The sequence below is a fragment of the Dryas octopetala genome, chromosome 2 (genome assembly GCF_963921425.1).
Source record: "Dryas octopetala chromosome 2, drDryOcto1.1, whole genome shotgun sequence".
NCBI classification, from domain to species: domain Eukaryota; kingdom Viridiplantae; phylum Streptophyta; class Magnoliopsida; order Rosales; family Rosaceae; genus Dryas; species Dryas octopetala.
The window spans coordinates 31,601,441-31,621,467 of record NC_141367.1 but is presented as its reverse complement, the minus strand read 5'-3'; the positions used below and the strand labels follow the sequence as shown (position 1 = coordinate 31,621,467).

The 20,027-nt window shown below is 35.9% G+C and overlaps 2 protein-coding genes across 5 annotated transcripts; one reads left to right on the top strand and one right to left on the bottom strand.

Annotated features, from left to right (window-relative positions):
- Positions 1–4,335: 4,335 nt before the first annotated feature.
- On the bottom strand, positions 4,336–9,693 carry IDD5 (indeterminate(ID)-domain 5). The gene is made up of 4 exons (XM_086233283.1): positions 9,235–9,693; positions 8,453–8,849; positions 5,446–6,806; positions 4,336–4,668 (listed from the first exon to the last, which is right to left on the bottom strand). Exons 1-3 carry the CDS (start codon positions 9,392–9,394, stop codon positions 5,477–5,479), a joined length of 1,887 nt encoding a protein of 628 aa, XP_086089409.1. The 5' UTR covers positions 9,395–9,693; the 3' UTR covers positions 4,336–4,668; positions 5,446–5,476.
- A 4,049-nt stretch (positions 9,694–13,742) lies between these two features.
- ARC3 (GTP binding protein) lies at positions 13,743–19,286 on the top strand. Of its 4 annotated transcripts, none has more exons than XM_086232574.1 (16): positions 13,743–14,149; positions 14,367–14,431; positions 14,553–14,617; positions 14,871–15,005; positions 15,183–15,231; positions 15,449–15,561; positions 15,647–15,718; positions 15,931–16,041; positions 16,298–16,479; positions 16,626–16,883; positions 17,003–17,091; positions 17,278–17,681; positions 18,024–18,128; positions 18,239–18,376; positions 18,736–18,902; positions 19,161–19,286. In XM_086232574.1, the coding sequence occupies exons 1-16, from the start codon at positions 13,830–13,832 to the stop codon at positions 19,228–19,230; spliced, it is 2,343 nt and encodes a 780-aa protein (XP_086088700.1). In that variant the 5' UTR covers positions 13,743–13,829; the 3' UTR covers positions 19,231–19,286. The 4 variants fall into 4 exon arrangements, with proteins under 4 accessions (XP_086088700.1, XP_086088698.1, XP_086088699.1 ...); XM_086232572.1 differs by having other exon boundaries at positions 16,626–16,907; positions 17,015–17,091; XM_086232573.1 differs by having other exon boundaries at positions 16,626–16,907; positions 17,015–17,091; positions 18,713–18,902.
- The last annotated feature ends 741 nt before the right edge of the window (positions 19,287–20,027 follow it).

Sequence of the window (20,027 nt, the reverse complement as noted above, 5' to 3'; positions counted from 1 at the left end):
CCATATATTAACATGGGTAAATGTATGAGGTGAGCCATTATTGAGTATATATCTGGGCCAAGCATATATTATGTTGAGTATATATGGAATAAGAATGTCACAGACATGAGACATGGAGGCTAGGAGGCCGGTAGCTAGCTTATCGAGACACTGTTTGTGCAGAATCTTCACAATGAATACATTCCAACATAATAGACAAGCGAGAATTTAATTTCTTATATCTTGGTCTGCTTACGATATCCGTAACTAATATTTTAATATTATGCCATGCATCAAGAACAAAAATAAATAAATGATTACTTTAATATATATATATTATAATATTAAGCAGAAGAATTTGTTTGGCTACCTAATACCTAACCCTACTGGCCACTGCTAAAACTAAGTACAAAGCATTCCTTGCTTTCACAATACTTAATAATGAATTGGCGCTACGTACCTTTCCACACAATTCTTTTTCAATATTCTAATTCCTTACCAAGGTCCACGTTAATTCACATTTAATATTCTACTTCAGTACTACTGCTCCTGATCATAGATAGATATTTAATTTACATATATTGGATTTAACAAATAGATATTTAAATTATTTCATGAACATTAGGAGCATATGCATGTGTCTTGCTATTGGGTTTAGGGCCGGGCTACTATGAGATCAGTACTGCTGGCGATGCATATTTATACTACTATATTCAAGCAGAGGCAGCAGAATATATATATATATAATTATCAAATATTCAAGTAGCTAGCATTATTTTCTTTATTGTAATTATTGGAAAATTGATAGGGCTGTCTACTATTGTCGTAATTGTTGTCTGTTCCATATTTAAAGGAATCAGCTGCCCGTGAGTACTGCAACTGTTGATAACCTCTATTTTTTTTTTTTCAAAATTTGAATATTCCATCTGCCCTATTTTAACTACAAACACTAATTTATGTTAAAAAAAAAAAAGAAATTGTTAGGATGAATATGCATATATTAATTCATTGAAGCCTGAAACCAAAGTCTATAGGTAGAATGAAATTAAAAATTTTCTGAAGAGAGAAGTGTGTCTTGTACAATCTCTCCAAAATGCTCAATACCAAGTGATGGCTTTCTTTTTTTTTGTTACATAAGTGATGGCCTTTGATGTATAGAAGAGTTTCTCTTTTGTCCAAAAAGTGGGACCAGATCTATATAGACCACGTCAACCACTTGCACGTATCTAACCTCAAGAGTCCAATCACAGACTCTGTCAACTCGAGATACTTTATCTTAAAGATAACTAGCTAGTAAGTACTTTTTTTTTTTGGCCAAGTAGTCAGTAGTTAATTAATCTCTAATCAAAATAATTACCAAAAGAGTGACATCCATCTCTCTCCTCTCATCTCCGCCCTCTCTATTTAATTTAAAAAACAAAAAAAAAACATAAAACAGAAATTAAACAAAAATAATTCATTATCTTTTTTTTTGCCATGAAAATAAGTACTATTCTTAAATTAAAATAAGAGATAATTAGGCTGGGGTATTTTAGAAAATCAATTTTTAGATGAAGACATGGTGTTTCAAAATTTATAAGAAAGTTTTTTTAATTTATAATAAAGTTCTTTAATTTATAAATTTTTTTTTAATTCATAATAAAGTTATTTTAATTTATAATAAAATCTTTTTAATTCATAATAAATTCATTTCACGATTTGAATGGTATGTCCCTTTCTAAGGTATAGAGTGGGCTTTGTAGAGACTGCATGTTAGGTTTTAACTCCAGAATTTTGGGCGGCCGTCAAAGAAGAAAAATAAAAGAACTTGATTAAAAACCTTAAATCACTATCGGTCTTAGTCTAAGAAATACTCATAAAATAGACTTGACTCTAAATCCCCCTTAAAAAAATAGAAAATTAGGATTAAATACCAAATATCAATAGTTTTTTAGTAAAACAGCAAGACACTAATTTTTTTTAGTTTAGGTACTAACCTAGAGTAAAACATTTTGGATTAGGTCACAAATCAGTTTGTTATACAGTTGTGACTGTCAAACAGTTACAGTTGTAATTATCGAACAGTCACAGTTGTGACTATTTAAAATTTATAAAAAATCAAAATTTTTAAGGGTTTCATAATTTTGATTTAAGTTTGGGGGATGAAGTCCTATAACCCAAAGACTAAACATTAAAGTTTAAACCTTGCAAATATTGAAAAAACAACAAATCAATAAAAAAGTTATGATTGTTAGACAGTCACAGTTTGATATAACCATGTTTTTTAAAGTTAGTACCTAAACTAAAATTTAGTACCTAAAGTGAAATGACATAAATGTTTTAGTAGTTGAAATGAAAAAACATTATAATTTTGTACCTAAAGTCAATAGACCTTTAAAAAAATTCATGATCTTTTAGTTAAGAATATATTGTGTGCGTGATGTAATATACTAATATCAATTAAGGACATTGACAATGACATTGACAACAAATATAATAAAGATCAAATTCATCACACGATTGACAATTTGAACACTTCCTGGGACTGGCAATTAACATATAGTTGTAAGATATGTACATGTAATTGTATACAACCTTGGGAGTTGGCACTTAATTATGTTGTTGACAGAGTCAATATCAGGCGAATGAGAGAGAATTAATTAGCTAGGTAGATATATGGCATGGGGTGAGAAATATATATATTTCAACGATACGTCAACAAGTGTTTTGGATCGATATATATATATATATATATATATGATATCCGAATTAATTCATAGATAAATGTATAGCGCGCTAAGGCTGCTAAGCTAGTGGATCGTACCATATATATAATATATGGTAGTAGATTACAAAAAGAAATAATGCAATCTTGTCTCTATTTTTCTTCCCACCCGTACGTTGAGGTCTTGAGGGTGGGGTTTAGGCCTCAAAACTTGTCTCTTTAGGACTCGAAATTGACTGCATCTGCTCTCTCTCTCTCTCTCTCTCTCTCTCTGTGCCTACGTATAATGAATCAAATGGAATGTTATGCATTGGTCCCTATTCCCTAATATTAACATGCATGTTTAATTCTCCTCAACAAAAAAAAAGGAAAAAAGAAAAGGAAATATGCATACGCATTAGTCCTGCCCACACATTCATGCTCACAAATTAATGATCGATAGTGAACTTTATCTATAATTAATCTATATAAATATTTGATCATATATATATATATAAGGCCCTTCTAATAAGAGATTCCTCATTTAGTGTTAAATGAGGGATCACCCTGTGTGGCCCACACGAGTCGTTATGTGTTAATCTGAACCGTCTATTTTTTACATCTCCATTGATAAATTATTCCTTCAAAAAATCAGTTAAATCGAAAATCGTTTACCCGTTCGTTTAAGCGGTCAAAGTTTAAAACAAATGGACGAACAACAAATTCCTCTATAAATATCTAAATTTTGACCGCTTAATCGAACAGGTAAACGATTTTCGATTTGGCTGATTTTTTGCAAGGATGATCTATCAATGGAGATGTAAAAAATGGACGGTTCGGATTAACACAAAACGACTCGTGTGAGCCCCATAAGGTGATCCTTCATTTAACACTGAATGAAGAATCCCTTATTAGAAGGGCCTCTATATGTATATGCGGTACTGATACCTCTGACAAGTCGTCACACATCAAACCCAATGAGCAATATAATGTTCTTTGGTTATTACAAAGGTCATTCTTCGATCTATACTTGTCTAACACGTACCAACTCAACTTGTTAAATTCCAAGAGGCATGAAATTAAATATCAAACAATAATACGTACTGTTGTCTTTAATTCAACTTCGGTTTAATTACTATAGCAGCATTGGTCATGGAATCACATGAAGTTCAGAAAACACACCTATAACGTACACGTATATGTATTCAAATAAATTTGTTTGAAAAAAAATGAAGAAGGGTGAACATGTATTTTCATTAGAAAAAAAAGACATACATATTCGAGAGAAACTGCAGAACGTTGAATTTTAAAATTAGCAAAAAAGAAAATCAAGATTGAGAAATGGTAAAAATTAAGTTTATTGGATATATATATACAACATTTGAGGAAAATAATGGAAATGTGAATTAGCTAGAGACCTTCTACCAACTAAATTATTTCCCAATCATTAAAAAAGAAAAGGAAAATAAAGCAGCAACGTTATTTAGATTTATTAGCTTTAAAAAAAACCATTTTAAATGCTATTTAAAAGAAATAAAATTAACGAATAATTTTTCTGAGTCAATTCATTTCCAGGCTTCCAGCTAAATATGTCCCCACATGGACTTATTTTAACTTACTTGGTAACGGCTCTGGAAACATTATTAGACAGTTGCATGTGTGGTCAAAGTTAATAAATACCAACCAAAGTTCCTATCCATTTAAATTTTGTTGTAACTGCTAATACATAAAGCAACACCTGTTTAACATGAAACACAGTAATTAAATTGTCTACTAGTCATTTAAAACTACGAGAAAGTTCTAGCCTTAATTTTTGAAAATGAACTCTCCCCAAACACTTTTGAGGTTCGAAAAAAGAAAATATACAGCTTGGAGAACCTTAGATTATGAACTGTATGGAAAACTTCACGGCGCTAAGGATTGGATGCTGAGCCTGCAGAACTTGATGGATTCAATATGGTATGACGAAAAACGAGCTACCTTTTGATCGAAACAAGTTAAATTTCCTGCAACCAAAGCCAAATTTAGTAATAATTGCAATGTCCCTTTTCTTATTTCTTTAAAGGCAGCAAATTAAATTGTCAAGACTATTCTTTTATATGTTGTAATTAAACAGCAAACTAAAACCATGGAAATTCAAACGAAAAAAAAAATGAAGAAAAGTTTTTTTAACATGTAGCTTTTTTTGTTTTTTAAAGTTATTTAATTTCTGTAAGAAAATTGAGCACATGGGAGAGAAGAGAAGTCAATGTAATGTGATAAAAATATCTAACTTAATTACAAAAAAAAATGTGTCAAGGTGAATTATAATGAAACAGTTAAAATAAATAATTGAATTCGATCAGGTGAGCATAGCATGCATATAATCCAAGACAATTTGGAAATGCATCTTTATTGTCTAGAGAAGATATTTATATGTACTGGAGCCCTACTCGTGACTGCCAGCCAGCCAGCCAAGATAAACGTTAAAAAGGTGAAGATAGAAGTAGTATGATGCTTTATATAAGAAAACAAAAAGACAAGACCCGCTGTGTACTCCAGGTCATGACCCATGACTGCCTCAATATTATGTAACCATCCATGCAACACACACATTATGTGTCAGTCTTTTCTTTTCTTTTTCTAAAAAAAGAAAAAGAAAAAAAACAAAAATACTAAAGGTTGCCAGTACTGAAAAGTAGATTCAGAAGGGTAGCAGTGTTAGGACACATTTACCGAAGAAATTAAACAAAACCCCTACTTTTTAATCATTTTTACAAAACGTCACAGTAATTTTCACGTACCTCTCTCACTGATGTAGTACTGTAGTAGTATTCACTGAAAAGTATTTCGACCTCCTCCAAAAGATTGGGTTGACGGCGCAGCTGGTGCATTGCTCTCTGAATCCAAGGTGCTCATATGGTCAATCCCATGCTGCTGTTGTTGCTGCTGATCTGATCTCTGTGAAAACCCACCGCTCATGCTCCTCACTATCTGTCCCACCCCAAGAAAGTCCCTCGTCAGCCCATCCGACCCTCCTCCGATGCTCACCGCCGCCAGATTATTATTCTGGTGCAACTTTGCTGCCTCCTCCAAATTCATCTTCCTACTCGCTCCTGCCACGTCGTATCCACCACCACCACCAAATGCGCTTCCGAAAATGGATGCTGAGCTCCCACCACCAGCGAAGGAGTTCATTAGGTCTTGGAGATGGTTGTCATTGTCCCCGAAAATGCCGCCTAAGTTCGCCGCTGGATTCAGTAGCTGAGGCCTTTCGGACTTGGCAGCGCCGCCGCTCGAGGTAGAGCTTCCGAAACTTCTTAGAAGCGAGGAGGTGGTGTTGTTGCTTGAAGTAGTGGAGCCCATTTGAGCCGCCTTCTGAAGCAGTGCAGTTGCGGACATATGTGACACACCTGCACCTGCATGCTGCTGCTGATTATTGCTATAGAGAGAAGGGACTGCGCCGGAGCTCATATGATCACCAATTATGTGACCGGACGAGAAGAGATTCGAGGCTTCGCTGCCACCTCCGCCACCACCGGTACCATTTGCATTGACGTTGAAATGGTCATGATGAGGAGAAGAAATTAGTAAATTGCTATTGTTGTTATTGTTGGCAGTGCTGTTGCTGTTGCTGCTATTGGAAAGGAAAGGCAGGTTGAAGAGCTGATTGGCTCCTGATTGAGGGTTGTTTGTGTTGCTCTGGAGATGATCAGAAAATTGCATGAGTCCATGGAATGACTTGGTTTGCAACAACCCTTGATGATCATGATGGTATTGTTGGTTGGACGGATGATGATCTGGGGACATGAAGAAAGAAGCCGATGGTGGTCGAAAAGACGATGAGGTAGTGCCCATGGGAGTAGGGGAGAGGAGGTGGTCGAATTGTCCGGTCCGAGCAGCATTGTTGGTTGTACCGCCGAGTCTTAAGATGTCATGAGGGGATTGGTGATTGTTGTTGTGGTGGTGGTCTTGTAGTGAGGAAATTAGAGGAGGGTGACCCACTTGGTGATGATGAGATAAGTCTAAGCCAGTAATGTTGTTGTTGTTATTGTTGGTACCCCCAAATAAGTTGCTGCCAAGGCTGCTCAAATTGGGTGGATGCCTTGCACTTTCCTGGGCCAGTGCATCGCAGAAGGCCCTGTGAGTGATAAAACTGTCCCGCCTGCAAAATTATGAAAACCCATTGGATCATCGATACATCTTTCATGGTAAATATATATGTAGTAAAGCTTGCTATTGCTAGGTTAAAACATTTTTCTCAACAAAAATTCATGTCTATTGCATCAACTTAGAAATGTACGGAGTCTTACATGAGATGACTTCCATTTAGAGCATTTCAATGGCCCCACTATATTGGCACAACCTAGCTAGGCTTCAGATGGAAAATTCAAAATATACACGATGCTATGATTTCTATCATTCTAATTAATAGAGATCATAAATCAAAACCCTAATTACAGTGAGGGTTTTTGAATAATTAAGATTAATTAAGAACTTAATATGTTGCAAACTCAAATTCACGCTTGAATGGGAGGACACATTTAATGACTTACACATGCACTGCAGTTGCACGCACGAATCTGCCATACTAGATATTAATGCAGAAACAAGCAGGTGGTAGCTAGAGATCGCAGAAGGAAGTTAACCAAAATTTCCCAAGATGATACAAGGAATTGAGAAGGGTATGTGATAGGGAATTTCTCTAAAATGTGAAAAAAAATGTTGAGTCAAATTAACAACAAAGAAACTACCATTTCAAGAACTGGCAGTTCAATAAATGCAACAAAAGAATGTATTCCAACTGATGAAACGTAATCAATCAACAAACCCATTTGAGGACTTGTGCTCAATTAATACAAAACCAATGAAATGCATGTCTGTTTTTTCCACATGAGAAATTTTTCCCAAAATTAAACATTTCCAATTTCCAATTAGTCCACGAAATTAACCCAAATTCACAATGAGTACCACAGGCAGCTTTCAAACTGTAAGCCATGGTGAACTCATGAAAACCAGTTGAGAGAGAGAGAGAGAGAGAGAGAGAGAGAGAGAGAGAGGATGACTAGCTAGGGGTGTCAAAGGTTATGATGATGGAAAATTGAAAAGAGGTAGCTCAAAGAGAAGAGTAGTGATCGATCACATTTGGCCAACTCATAAGAGAACAAAAACCCGGTAACAACACCACCAGTAGCACCCTCTCTACATGGCAATACCAAAACGTGAATACAAAAAAGCTGAAGAGCGAAAGAGGGCGGTGTTTCCGAGGTAAAACAAAAGAAAATTGAACTAGTTTAGTACTACTAGTACTGCTATTTGTTTTTTCTTTCTTAAAAAAATAAAATAAAATTCCTCTGGGCCGGGATGTATCTTGAAACCACTACGACCATGGCAGTTTCCAGAGATAATTCACGTGGGAGCATGTTTTCTGGCCTTTCCTTCCCCAAAGAAAATTTAAAATAAAAACATTGACGGGACAAAGAAAATAGAATAAGGCCCAGTGTGAATTGAAATGAGAGAGAGAGAGAGAGAGAAACGAAGACCCATATGGCAGAAAACGCATACCAAAAGCATGAAAACTTTTTCTTCTCTTGTCACTTTGACGATGAGGAATCTAAAGCCTAGAGGCCCTAAACCCAAAGACGCCAAGAAGTACTTTGTGTGAGGTGTGTGTGTGACACCACCAAATCTCGTACTCGATCTCTTCGCCTTCTTACTAGCTAGCCCTTTTACTATACTTATGATGCTATGATTATGGTTATGATTAATTAATTGGAAATTGAGCTGAAAAGTTGATGAAGAGTGTGTTACCTTGAGAAGAGAGTGCCACAGTCACATCTGTATTCGCGAGTCCCACAGGTCTTCGAATGGGCCTTCCAGTCGGATTGCACAGCGTACCTCTTGGAGCACTTCTCACACTTCCACTTTTTCTCGCCGTGCTTTCTAGAGAAGTGCTTTTTGATGCCGGTGAGGTCACCGAGAGCTCTAGAGGGGTCGTGATGGACGCATGTGGGCTCGGGGCACAGATAGACCTTGCGTTTGGGTTCTTTTGTAGTCTTCTGCTTAAGCTTCCAAGGCAGGTTGTGTCCTCTTCTGTGGAGCTGTAGGTTCTGCTCCCTTTGGAACCCTTTGTTGCACACCTCACATATGAACCTGTTTGTTGCCATTAGCGTCTTGGGAGATAGTGCTATCACTTCCGCTTCTGGATCTGTGTTATGAAAAATGCCAAACAACAAATTAGAAAATATATAAATCACAACTAGAAATACTACAAGACAATATATAATCATATAATTTTATAAACTTATATATATTTGCCCATTTCAATCCATCTTACATATATATGTGTGTGTGTGTGTGTGTGTGTGTGCCCATTTCATCAATTCAATTCCCCTCCCGATTAGGGTTCCTTTGGGGGGATTCATTGATAGATGAAGAGGTGCATGTGAAGCAAGAGAGAAATGGAAGAAACACATGACTGTGAACAATTTAATTAATTGAATTCATGAGAAAATCATTCTTTGATTTGTTGTGTTAGGTAGCTAGGTAGATCCTAGCTAAGCTTGGTAGAAAAAAAATTGTTGGATACTTGCTTGGGGTTCCAGGTTGGTTTCTCTTTTTCTTCTGGGGTGGGATAGCTGCCGCAGCTGTGGATGAGGTTGGTGTGGAGCTGGAATGTTGTTGCTTCATCTGGTTTTGATCTTCTTCTCTATTTCCGAAAAGCGCTGCGCCGGATGAAGAAGATGCAGCCATCTTCACTCAGCTCCTCTTCTTCTCTTAATCTGAATTCTAGAAAGAAATTTGAGTCGACCTGAAATTTTACCCAAAAGCCGGCGCGGATAGAGGCTTTTGGGAGTAGTACTGATTAATCTGAAAGCTATCTAGAAAGCAAAAAAATTCAAAGGAGAGCTCGCTAGTAGATTAAGCAAGGGTAGTTGAAGAGAAAGAAAAAGAAATCAACTCCATAGCTAAGCATTAGATGCTTTTCTCTCTTCTCTGCTTTTTTCTCTTGTTTTAAATGAAAATTCTGAGCAAGTGATGCTGTTTGAGCCTCTATGATTTGGTGTCATGCACATACAGTAACACATATACACTGCATATTTTCTTTAATTTCTTTTTAATTTTTTTTCCAGATTTTCACTGAATTTATTTTTTCCTCCCTTAAATTGAAAATTAATTGATAAGGAGAAGAGAGAGAGAGAAGGTGAGGCCTACAGGTCGGTGGACCCAATCCATTGCCACATAGCGACATGCTAGGGTGCGTGAGAGGAGCATGCAGCAGCTGCTAGCTAGCTCTCTCTCTCTCTCTCTCTCTCTCTCTCTCTCTCTCTCTCTCTCATTTTCGTATCTTCTTAGTCACTCCCAGACAAACTCTCTTTCATCACCCTCTCCCAAGTGGACCTCACAGTAAAAATAAAAAATTAAATTAGCAAAATAGAGAATAAATTGAACTAAACTTAACCAAAAGAATGGATATAAATATTTTTTTTTTCAGAAAAATTGTCAAGTAATTGAATAATATATCAAATTTCAAATGGAGAAGAAGAAGAAGAAGAAGAAATTATAGAGTATTGGGTCAATTAGAGAGCACCTGAAGGTTCCTTGGAACTAATTGGATCGATGAAGGTGTTTGCTGAATTTGAGCTTAAGCTAGCTACCAGAGTTGTAGTAGTCGTAGTACTGTTGTTACTGTTTGAGAGGTCGCTCTGGTCACAGAGCCCCTGACATATATACATATATATATGTGTAAAGAGAGAGCTAGCTCCTGCTGCATCAGCGCCTACTAGGTCCGTTTCACTTACATGCAATTCATTTGCTGGCTCTCCTACTGCCACTCACATCTGGGCCCTATGCATGAAAGGCCATTTTAGTCTTTTCCTAATTAATTAATTAATTACATGGCAAATTCATCATCATAATTAAAGGACCTAATCCAACCACTATCCATAAACAATTACATGGGAAAATCAATTCAGATTTTACACTACTAATTTAATTATACATTCTTGTCATCACCAACTTTGTGTCATCCTCGGCCTGCTAGAGTAATTATAAAGAATTAAAATCAGTCAAAAACAATTGCTATGGTCGTTATTAATTATAGTGTCCACTTTTTTTTTTTTTTTGGCTTCCCTAATAAACATGGTGTTCACTTGGAAATGAAAATGATATAATAGAGTGAAATGTTTGCTTTTTGTGGGATTTGAATTAATACTTGATTGGGACAGTTTTTCAATTTTTCTTCTTTTCTCTCCTTTCAATCTTGGAATGACAGTTTTTATTCCTTGCCAGCTAAACCCTTTTCCTCATACAAGAACGCTAGCAGCAGATCTGTCATTCTTCAAAACAATGACAGCTTAACTATAACTATGCATATCACTGTCATGCATATATGTGTGTGTCAATTCATTTTGATAATATGATGAGGGTGTAAATACTCTTCATTTCTTTGGTTGGATATATGACATTTAATTATGAACCCAGCAGACTCAGTAACCACTAAACATGTCCTCTAGCTAGCTTTCTGCAGCTATTAAGTTGCATGCAAATCCTAATGGGAGGTTCTTAATTGGATGCAGTGTCTGAATTGCTTAATGGGAAAAGAATGCCTAAATTCAGTAAAAGATATATTTTGATTGGCGTATTATTCACCTGCTCTTTGCATCATTAAAAATTGTCAATTCTTTTTTCTTCTTTTTTATATATAAAGATATTTTAATGGTCCCCTTTATCGAAGAGTACTAATTGAGCAAAAAGAAAAATAAAACCAATGGATTTTTTTCATGGTTGATAATAAATTAATGAAAATATCTCGAATTTGAATTTTGAAAATGGTACGTGGTTAATTAATTTATTAATTACTATCTTACTATATAGTCATACAATGGCAACCGACTCTTGTAACGTGGCATCTAACTCTTAAGGAAGGTCCTGCATGTAACTCTCAATGCAGTAAATAGTTTGACCCCAGCTCAAATGGTTTATCTTATTAGTTGTATTCTTATCTCAAACAGATTGGTAAAATAATATGTCAGACCGTCTATTAATTAAAATAATATGTCAGACTAGTTGTCCGATAAATAAACGTTTCCTATATCTATGTATAAAATATTTATATGTAAGATGAATGAAAAAGTGGAATGGCACATATTAAAAAAATATAATACAATAGTAAAAAAACCTTAAAATTTTAAAAAGTATATAAAACTTTCAGTTACATGCAGAGAATTGTCAAACTCATATATATAATATATATCAAGAGAGAAGGTGAAATTAAGCATTTGAAGGAAAGCACTGTGGGATAGTGGTGAGGGAAACAGCAACAAGTCCATATGACCAGACCAGACCAGACCATTAAGTGACAACACAGCAGTCTGTTGCAACACGAGGACATATGACATACGATAGTTCTGTTAGAACATGGACACGCTACATTTTCAACAATGGCGGCATTTCTTTCACGTTTGTGTTTTTACATTCGCTACCCTCAACTTCTTCTCTATTGCCCTCTCAGTCTCTGACCTCTCTACCGTAACCTCCAAGGCTCCAACTAACCATGCTATGTTGCTATATGCTTTTACTCTCTCTTAAGAGTTAAGACTCTTTCTGTTTTACGTTCCCATGCATTTTCAAATTGGTCAAATGCTTTTGTAATCAGGCCGTTAAGGGCCATTTATTGCCTATTTGGAACTAGAAAGGAAGACCCTTATATTAGGGCTTTACGGGGTTGAATCATTAGGCCCAAACGTTCCAATTAATTCTTTTTTAATTTGTTTGGGCCCAGCTGACGTAGCTCTCATTAAAAAAAGAAGACTATTTGGGCTGAAAAAAAGAGAATCAAATCGACTGTGGGAATGTAATTTGAAAGAGAAATTATGTGGGCCAAAATATTAGCAACTTCGGGGAAGCCTCGTGTAAATTACTAGTAGAGTACGTACCATTGTACCAGTGTAATCCAATTTATAGGACAATGTTAATTTGAAGAGGTTCTTTTTGACCTTTTTAGGGTAGATATGCTGCTATGGGGCACTGTATATTCGCATCACAGAGCTCCAAGTGGAGGACTCTATGATCTTCATGACGTACGTATTATATATATATATATGATTCGTGAAGATTGTGATGAAAAATATATATAATTAGTATATAGCTACGTACAGCATATACAGTAGATCTCGGAGATCGATTGTTGCATCATATATTAAGAGCTAGAATACCTAGCTAGCTCAAGCAACTAGACCCTCATCACTCCGACATTCAGTAAAGTGGATTTGTTGATATACCTGAAACAAAGTTGGACTCTCTTCCGGAATTCATCAAAAAGTTTTGCAGATTCTCTAGGCTTCAGCTGCATAAGAATGACAAATTAATTAATTAATTAATGTCCTAGTCACTTCTTAATATATGCTAGCTTTCTGTGCACGCGGTACCAACAGCTATCTATCATATAAATATATATAAGTTCATCACATTTTTTTTACATATTATAATTCGAACTCCTTTTTCCATTACTCCTTAAAAAGAATATTAAGTAACACTGGTGGGATTCGAACATCTCGTTTGTAAAATTTTGATCAGCTACAAGAAAGAACACAAAATAAGAATGAATAAAAGTACTTGGAAGTAACGAAGAAGATGAATAGCAAAGTAACTCACTATTAACTAGTAGTAACATGCATATAGCAAGGTAAACTTAACAGTGAGACAGTTTACATATATGCTTAGCCGCTATATATATCGACAAAGACATCATTCATCAATTTGGAGGTGACTTGCTATCATTGGTTGACTTCACATCAAGTTTGCAATATGCAATAAGGGAGAACGCCAACATAATTATAAAAGCTCCAAGTTGCATTCAATGAATCAATAATATGCAAGTACCTGTACACTGTTTTGTTGTAAAAAATCAATCAAATCCCCATATACTATATTGTGGGTTACTGGGCTGGAGGGCCGGGTTAGGTTCTTTGGTTGTGTTGGTTGATGGTGGGCTGGGCTTTGACATGTAAACTTCTTAGTGGGCTGAGCCCCAACTGAGTCTGAACTCACTAATACCTCCATTAATGATCAAAGGACAAAGAATAACAAGTATCATTCTCTCTGAGGTCGTTACTGGTTCTCCCTCCTCAAAACCCTCCCGCCCAATCTGCCATTGCACCAACTCCTTTGAGTTCTAGCAACAGCGATGGAGCTTCCCGCATTCACAAATTTCCGATCATCTTCCGGTGTTTCTCTGTGCCGTGGATTTGTATTCAAGCAATGCTCGTTTCGTAACAGACAAAAGTACAATATAAAGTGGAGTAGGTGCAGCTGGAATCGGTCTTCGCTTCGAGTAACTGCGAGTTCGGCCAGTAATGGACCTGCCGATGTGGACAGTGAAGTGAATTGCGAGGATTTTTGGGGAAATTCTGAGTTCGTTGAAGTGATCTGTATTGGTAGTCGCAAGGACGCGGTTCTCGATTTTTGTCTTGATTCGCCGTTCCAGTTTTCGTCTCTGCGATATTGGTAAGCGAACTGTTATCTTTTGCTACGGTGAATGTTTTATGTTGCAAATTTGGTAATTATACAATTTGCTGCAATGTACTTCAATGAACTGAAGCAAGGCTATGTATGTTAGTGTTTGGCTACGCTAAATGTGTGTATTTCAATGTATATATATATATATGTATGTTTTGCGAGTTACTCAAAAAAATTTAGTTATATACAATGGACTTTCTTGCAGGCATATTCTCATCAAAGATTCATCGAATTCGAAGGCGCAGTTACAACGGCGGATCCTTGGAAAAGGTTCAGCGTTTTTCCCTGCAGCTAGTTATCAAAGTTTTTAACTGAATTTTTTTTTTTTCTTGATATGACTTATCTTGCAAATTATATTTCAATCCTCATGATATGACTCCAATGATTGCAGATGTGACTCCAATGGTTTTTGAAGCTCCGCGGCCTTTAAAGTCATGTTCAAAAACTATTATCCTTGTTTGTACATTTCTTACCTATTGCTTGTATTTATGAGTCAAATTTTCAATTGAATTGATTATTATCCATTAAGGGATTGTTGGATGTGTTTTGCCTACTTAGTTATGAATGGGACAGGTTTATGTTGCCAGCCAGTGTAATAAATTTTCAGAATTTGTCCCATGACTCCATGTTATTTTACTATGTAGGTATACTTTGTCTCCTATATGAAGCTTACTGGCAACCAATTTTTCTCTATTTCTTTTGTCTCTAGGTGGCAAGTGCAGGATATGCCTTGGATCTCACGATAGCAATTGATATTCTCAGAACAATAAGATCTGTGAATGGATTTGTGGTCACTATTATTATGAAGCCTTTCAGCTTTGAAGGACAGAGGCGCCAAGATGAGGTAGTGTTTATCAATTGACTTATTTTTGTTATGCATCTTATGGGAAAAATTTAAACTACACCAAGTATAGAAATTGGAAGTAATAATGGAGCTAAGGGTGAATGTATCATAATTTGCTCTCTTGAGAATCTTGTGCGTCTAGACAGCAAAAGAAATGACTTTTAACCTAATGTGCAGGCCAAAGTTCTAATGGAAAAACTTCAGGAGCATACAAATTTATTTATTGGTGAGTGATATGTTGTATTTTCTGTTGATGAAAATTTGAAGCCTCGCGTTATTTAGAGCAATGTCCAAACCAGTTTTCTAGTGTGTGCTTTTCCCCATTAAATAAGAAGGAAAAAAATTTAACATACTTTTCCCTACATACTGTGTTTTTTTTTTTTCTTTTCCTAGTGGATCCACTAACCATAAAGTAGCACTCTTGTTTATTCTTTCACATGCAGGTCTTGACACTGACATGTTACTTAAAAAGGATTTGGTAACTTTAGATGAAGCTGTCAAGACTGCAAATAATGCTGTTTTATTGGCAATAACTGCTGTATCTGTTCTAACATCTGTAAGTATACCTCTTTCATATTTGTTTGGTTTTCGAAGTTAAAAGTAGCCCAGGTTGTGACTGGTTATTGATGACGCACTTATAGGATGCACACAGAAAACTTATCGATGCATCCCATTATGATGTGAAAGAAATCAAAGTTTCAGAAGTTATTAAAGTAAGTGTTCATACCATACACTTTTGTGCAAGTTATGATGGGCTTTATTAAATTATTTACTTTTTTTTTTGCACAAATTTTTATGTTTTATTTTCTTAATCACATTATATTCTGTAAACATTAGTGTCTTCGCTTCCCCAAGTTTTAAGAGTGCATTTTCTTCCTTTTGTCTTTTACCATTGCTGGTCCATTTCTTATGCAACCATGTGCAGATCTTGGAAGAATATAAAGAAGCAAAAATTGGATTTGGTGCTGGCTACAACATCAAAACGTCAATATTACGATCTATGTATGACTGCCCTTTCCTTAGTGTGGGTGTAAAGGTATGATCAAATTGAACTAATTGCACACGTTGGTTATTTTTCTATGGGTCACTTGTGTCAATTGTGTCATTGACATGTTTTTTTTTCTCTTTCTCAATCTTCTTTGCTGTTATAATGTTGTCTGAAAATGTTTTTGTAAGAATATCTACCATCGTCGCATGCTTATAAGTTATGTTGTTATCAACCAGGTGTACAAAACCTCTCAATTTTAATGTTCTGATTTTTGGTTTTTGCCTGTTCTTTCTCTGTTGCATAGGACTTGGATGGTATGATTATTTGCATCATTGCAAGTTCAGGTGCCATTGATAACAGTGATGTACATGCAGTTTTGCATACTTTCCGCCAAACTACAGAATATGAGGGGGAAATCTTAATTTCTACAATTCATGAACCTAGTCTAGAGCCCAACCTGGTAGTCACAACAGTTCTTATTGTAAGGTAACTTTTCACATTGTGTCTTGTATTAAGCATTTAAAGGCTAGTACTTGACACTTTTTTACTTTCTGGTTATTTATCAAATTTTGACTGGTTTGCGCATAAATCTTGTTTCTAGTGTTCTAATGCATATATTCTGTGATTACCAGTTTCTCCAGAAAACAGGCATCTCAGAAAAGTAGCATATTGTCTGGATTGGCCCAGCATTTCCCTTTTATTTTCAATCTCTTCAGTAGACACTCATGGAAATCAAATGACACTCGGGAAAACCCATCACTTGAAAATGCATGCCTTTCTGAAGAGATAGATTCACCATATTCTAGTGAGATGGTAAATAGAAATGATGTTGATGTTGTAGCTGAAGGTTATAAGTACTCTGAAGGACCCCAGATAGTAACAAACAGCAAGTATGCTGAGTTCCACATTTCAAGGTTTAATCAATTTCTCACTTTTAATTTTGTTCTCTTGAAGATTTGTCTTGCCATGCAGAATTTTAAAAACTTTGACGAATTTTTTGTTTTTGGAGGAATTCTTATAGGGGGTCTGAACAAAATGAGGCCGGAATGCTTGAGGCCACGAATGAATCTTCTAGTTTACACGATCCAACCACTGAAGGTAGCACTACTATTTTTTTTTTGTTTCCATCTTCAGATTTGAATTACTAGTTTCCAGTTTGAAGGAGTAGTCTTTGCCGGCGCTCCAGTAATACTTAAAAACCCTTGACATTACTGTTCATTCTTGAAGTCAAACAAGTATTTTCATTTGACTAATCATGGTTAAATCTTAAAATGCATTACCAAGACACTCTGGCCTTCCGAAGGCAGCCGCTTGTTAGTTGGAACTTGGGACCAGGATATCAGATTGCAAAGGATTGGGCAAAAGAGAGGGCAGCTGAAGATGGAGCTACTCTGATGCTTGATAACTTGGGCATCTTCTGCCTTCCAGTTGGTGTAAGGCCTGCAGAAGAGTTGAAAGACAGTGTCAATACCTCATTTCCAACACAAAACTCAGAGACAAAAACCGAAGATGACGTGAAAGCACCACCACTTGTCAATTTGAACATGTCTTCTTGGAGTTCATTGACTGACCCAGGGCTTGAAGCAGTGAGGGAATTTTATAATACAGCATCGACCCTTGTAAAAGGAAGATATGCTGATGATCCCAAGAAGCAAGGAAACCTCACTGTTCGTGCAGCATCTATGCTGGTAAACTGGTGTTAAATGAACATATATTTTCTGTTTAAATCTCTTATTTTCAATGCACTTTAAAGATCATAAATAGTTTCCCCATTACATTAAGCAGTTCTTCCCTGCTTTAAGAAAAGAGAAATGAAGTAGTTGAAATGTAGAGCCAGCATAGGTTAAGAATCATACATCTCTTTTCTGTCTTAGATTCTAGAGAATGATAAGAATACCAGTGTAATCTTTTATGAGGATATATCTTAATGAAATAGTATCTTGTGTAGTATGTGTATCGTAGTTGACCTGTTCTTATAAATACTTTCCAGAACATGAGGATTTAGTTTTGGTTACCTATTCTTCATACAGGAAACAGAGCGAGACTCACCAAAAAAGTGGAGTCCTATGGTGGAGATGCAATACAGAGGAGGAATTTACAAAGGGCGATGCCAAGGAGGTCTTCCCGAAGGAAAGGTATTGTTCCATAACCTTATAAAAGTAGGTGAAAATCAGAATTCTTGAGGGTGTTATAATTTGATCTGTACAAACGAAAGTAAATGCTAATTCTACAGAAATTTTTATAGGGTCGTCTGGTTCTTGGAGATGGAAGCATATATGATGGTATGTGGCGCTATGGAAAAAGATCAGGTCTTGGTACATTCTACTTTAGTAATGGGGATGTGTTCCAAGGATCATGGAGGGATGATGTCATACATGGCAAGGTAATTTCTTTCATGTAAAAGTGAAGTGATAGGTATATTTCTTTCATTTGAATGACAAGAGTTGTCTGTATGGTAAGAGTTGTCTTTGTGAGATGAGTTTTTGAGTGACACGAGCGGTGTGAGCTCTCTCTCATTGTAGACACAACTTATTTTTATTATTATTTCTTTTGGATGCATCTGCTTCTACTGTGCCGAAATAGTGATTACGAAACTGTATATACCGTCATTATGCTGCCTCTTGTTATGGTAATAATAGAAAATATCTGATTTGCTTCTCTTGACAGTGAAACTCCATAAGTAGGTGCTTTCCCTTTAACTGATATTATTCTGAAATAGGTAGTTTCTATGGTCATATATAGGGCTGGGTTTATTTTCACACCGAGGACCGATGGTTTGCAAACTTCTGGAAAGGAAAGGCCAATGGTGAAGGTCGCTTTTATTCAAAGTCTGGTGATATCTTTTTTGGCCAGTTCCAAGATGGTTGGCGACATGGTGACTTCATTTGCATCGATGTTGATGGAACAAGGTTTGTGTTTCTTTTCAACAAAAACAAAGAAGTTCCCTAGTCTGTACTTTTATCTTTTTCTTTTCTTCTTTTTGCTGCTAGACAATATTAAAGGACATGGCTTAGGCTCTTACCTGAGAGGGGGCCATAGAATTAAGTAGATTTGCTACCATGCAGATGCAGTTCTTGTTGGGAGTTCCTTTCAGTACTCTTGATTGTTTGTATCTGCTGATCTTGATTTCTTCTTATATGATTTGTCTGCGATCTCTATATTTACAGGTGTGTTGAGAATTGGGATCAAGGTGCTCTTGTAAGCCGTAAATTGGAATTTGATATTGGTGATGTATAAACAGTGTAATTGTAATTATTTTGTAGATTATATTTTTGTATTTCAATTTCTGTTTTTATGTTTTGCAGTAGTTTACTAAAAGTGGGCCCCCTGGGCATTTTAATGAAGTATTTCCAGACAAAAAAAAAAGTTCACTAAAAGTGGAATTTAGTTTTTTAAAGAAAAAATATGGAGGTAATCATGGTTTCAAAATGATCGTCTTTCCTCCTGAAAAAAAATAAAATGGGGATGCCGCTCATGGGTCATGGCCGAGGCCCGAGAAGAACAACGGGATAAGCAACTTGCATAACAGATCAATATCAAGTCATCAACTTTCTTTAAGAGTAAAATTAGATACAAAATGAAGAACTATAGGTTTTTTTTGGCCATAAAATGAAGAACTATAGGTTAAATATAAAAAAATCATCATATTTTTTTTTGTTATATCGTAAGAATCAAATGTTTTTTCTAATTCTAGCCATTACCCCACCCTCTTTTGTCACTTAAACTAACCCTAATTATAGCCATTATCTATCTTTAATTGGGTCATCTGAAGCCTCTTCAGCCTGAATCATTTGTCGTCCTCTGTCTGCCTGACCCAGGATTTGATCTTCTACAATATTAATAGATTTTACCCATTTAAGCGGGTTCACTCTCTTTATAGGTAGGTACATGCATTTTTCCTTGTATTAATTGATAATGTTTTGATGCCTTTTAATCCAACTAAGGAAGGGGAAGAAGGCTGAGTCTGCTCTTTGTCGTTTGATTCTCTTTAGATTATACGTTGTTCGATTTTTCTCTATCTGAGGATTAGTGCT

Coding starts and splice junctions, on each gene's coding strand:
- IDD5 (XM_086233283.1), bottom strand. CDS start 9,394: ATGGCTGCATCTTCTTCATCCGGCGCAGCGCTTTTCGGAAATAGAGAA. Junction 8,850..9,234: donor AAACCAACCTGGAACCCCAA/GCAAGTATCCAA, acceptor TTCATAACACAG/ATCCAGAAGCGGAAGTGATA. Junction 6,807..8,452: donor TGTGGCACTCTCTTCTCAAG/GTAACACACTCT, acceptor ATAATTTTGCAG/GCGGGACAGTTTTATCACTC.
- ARC3 (XM_086232572.1), top strand. CDS start 13,830: ATGGAGCTTCCCGCATTCACAAATTTCCGATCATCTTCCGGTGTTTCT. Junction 16,042..16,297: donor TCCTTAGTGTGGGTGTAAAG/GTATGATCAAAT, acceptor TCTGTTGCATAG/GACTTGGATGGTATGATTAT. Junction 18,377..18,735: donor ATGATGTCATACATGGCAAG/GTAATTTCTTTC, acceptor GGTCATATATAG/GGCTGGGTTTATTTTCACAC.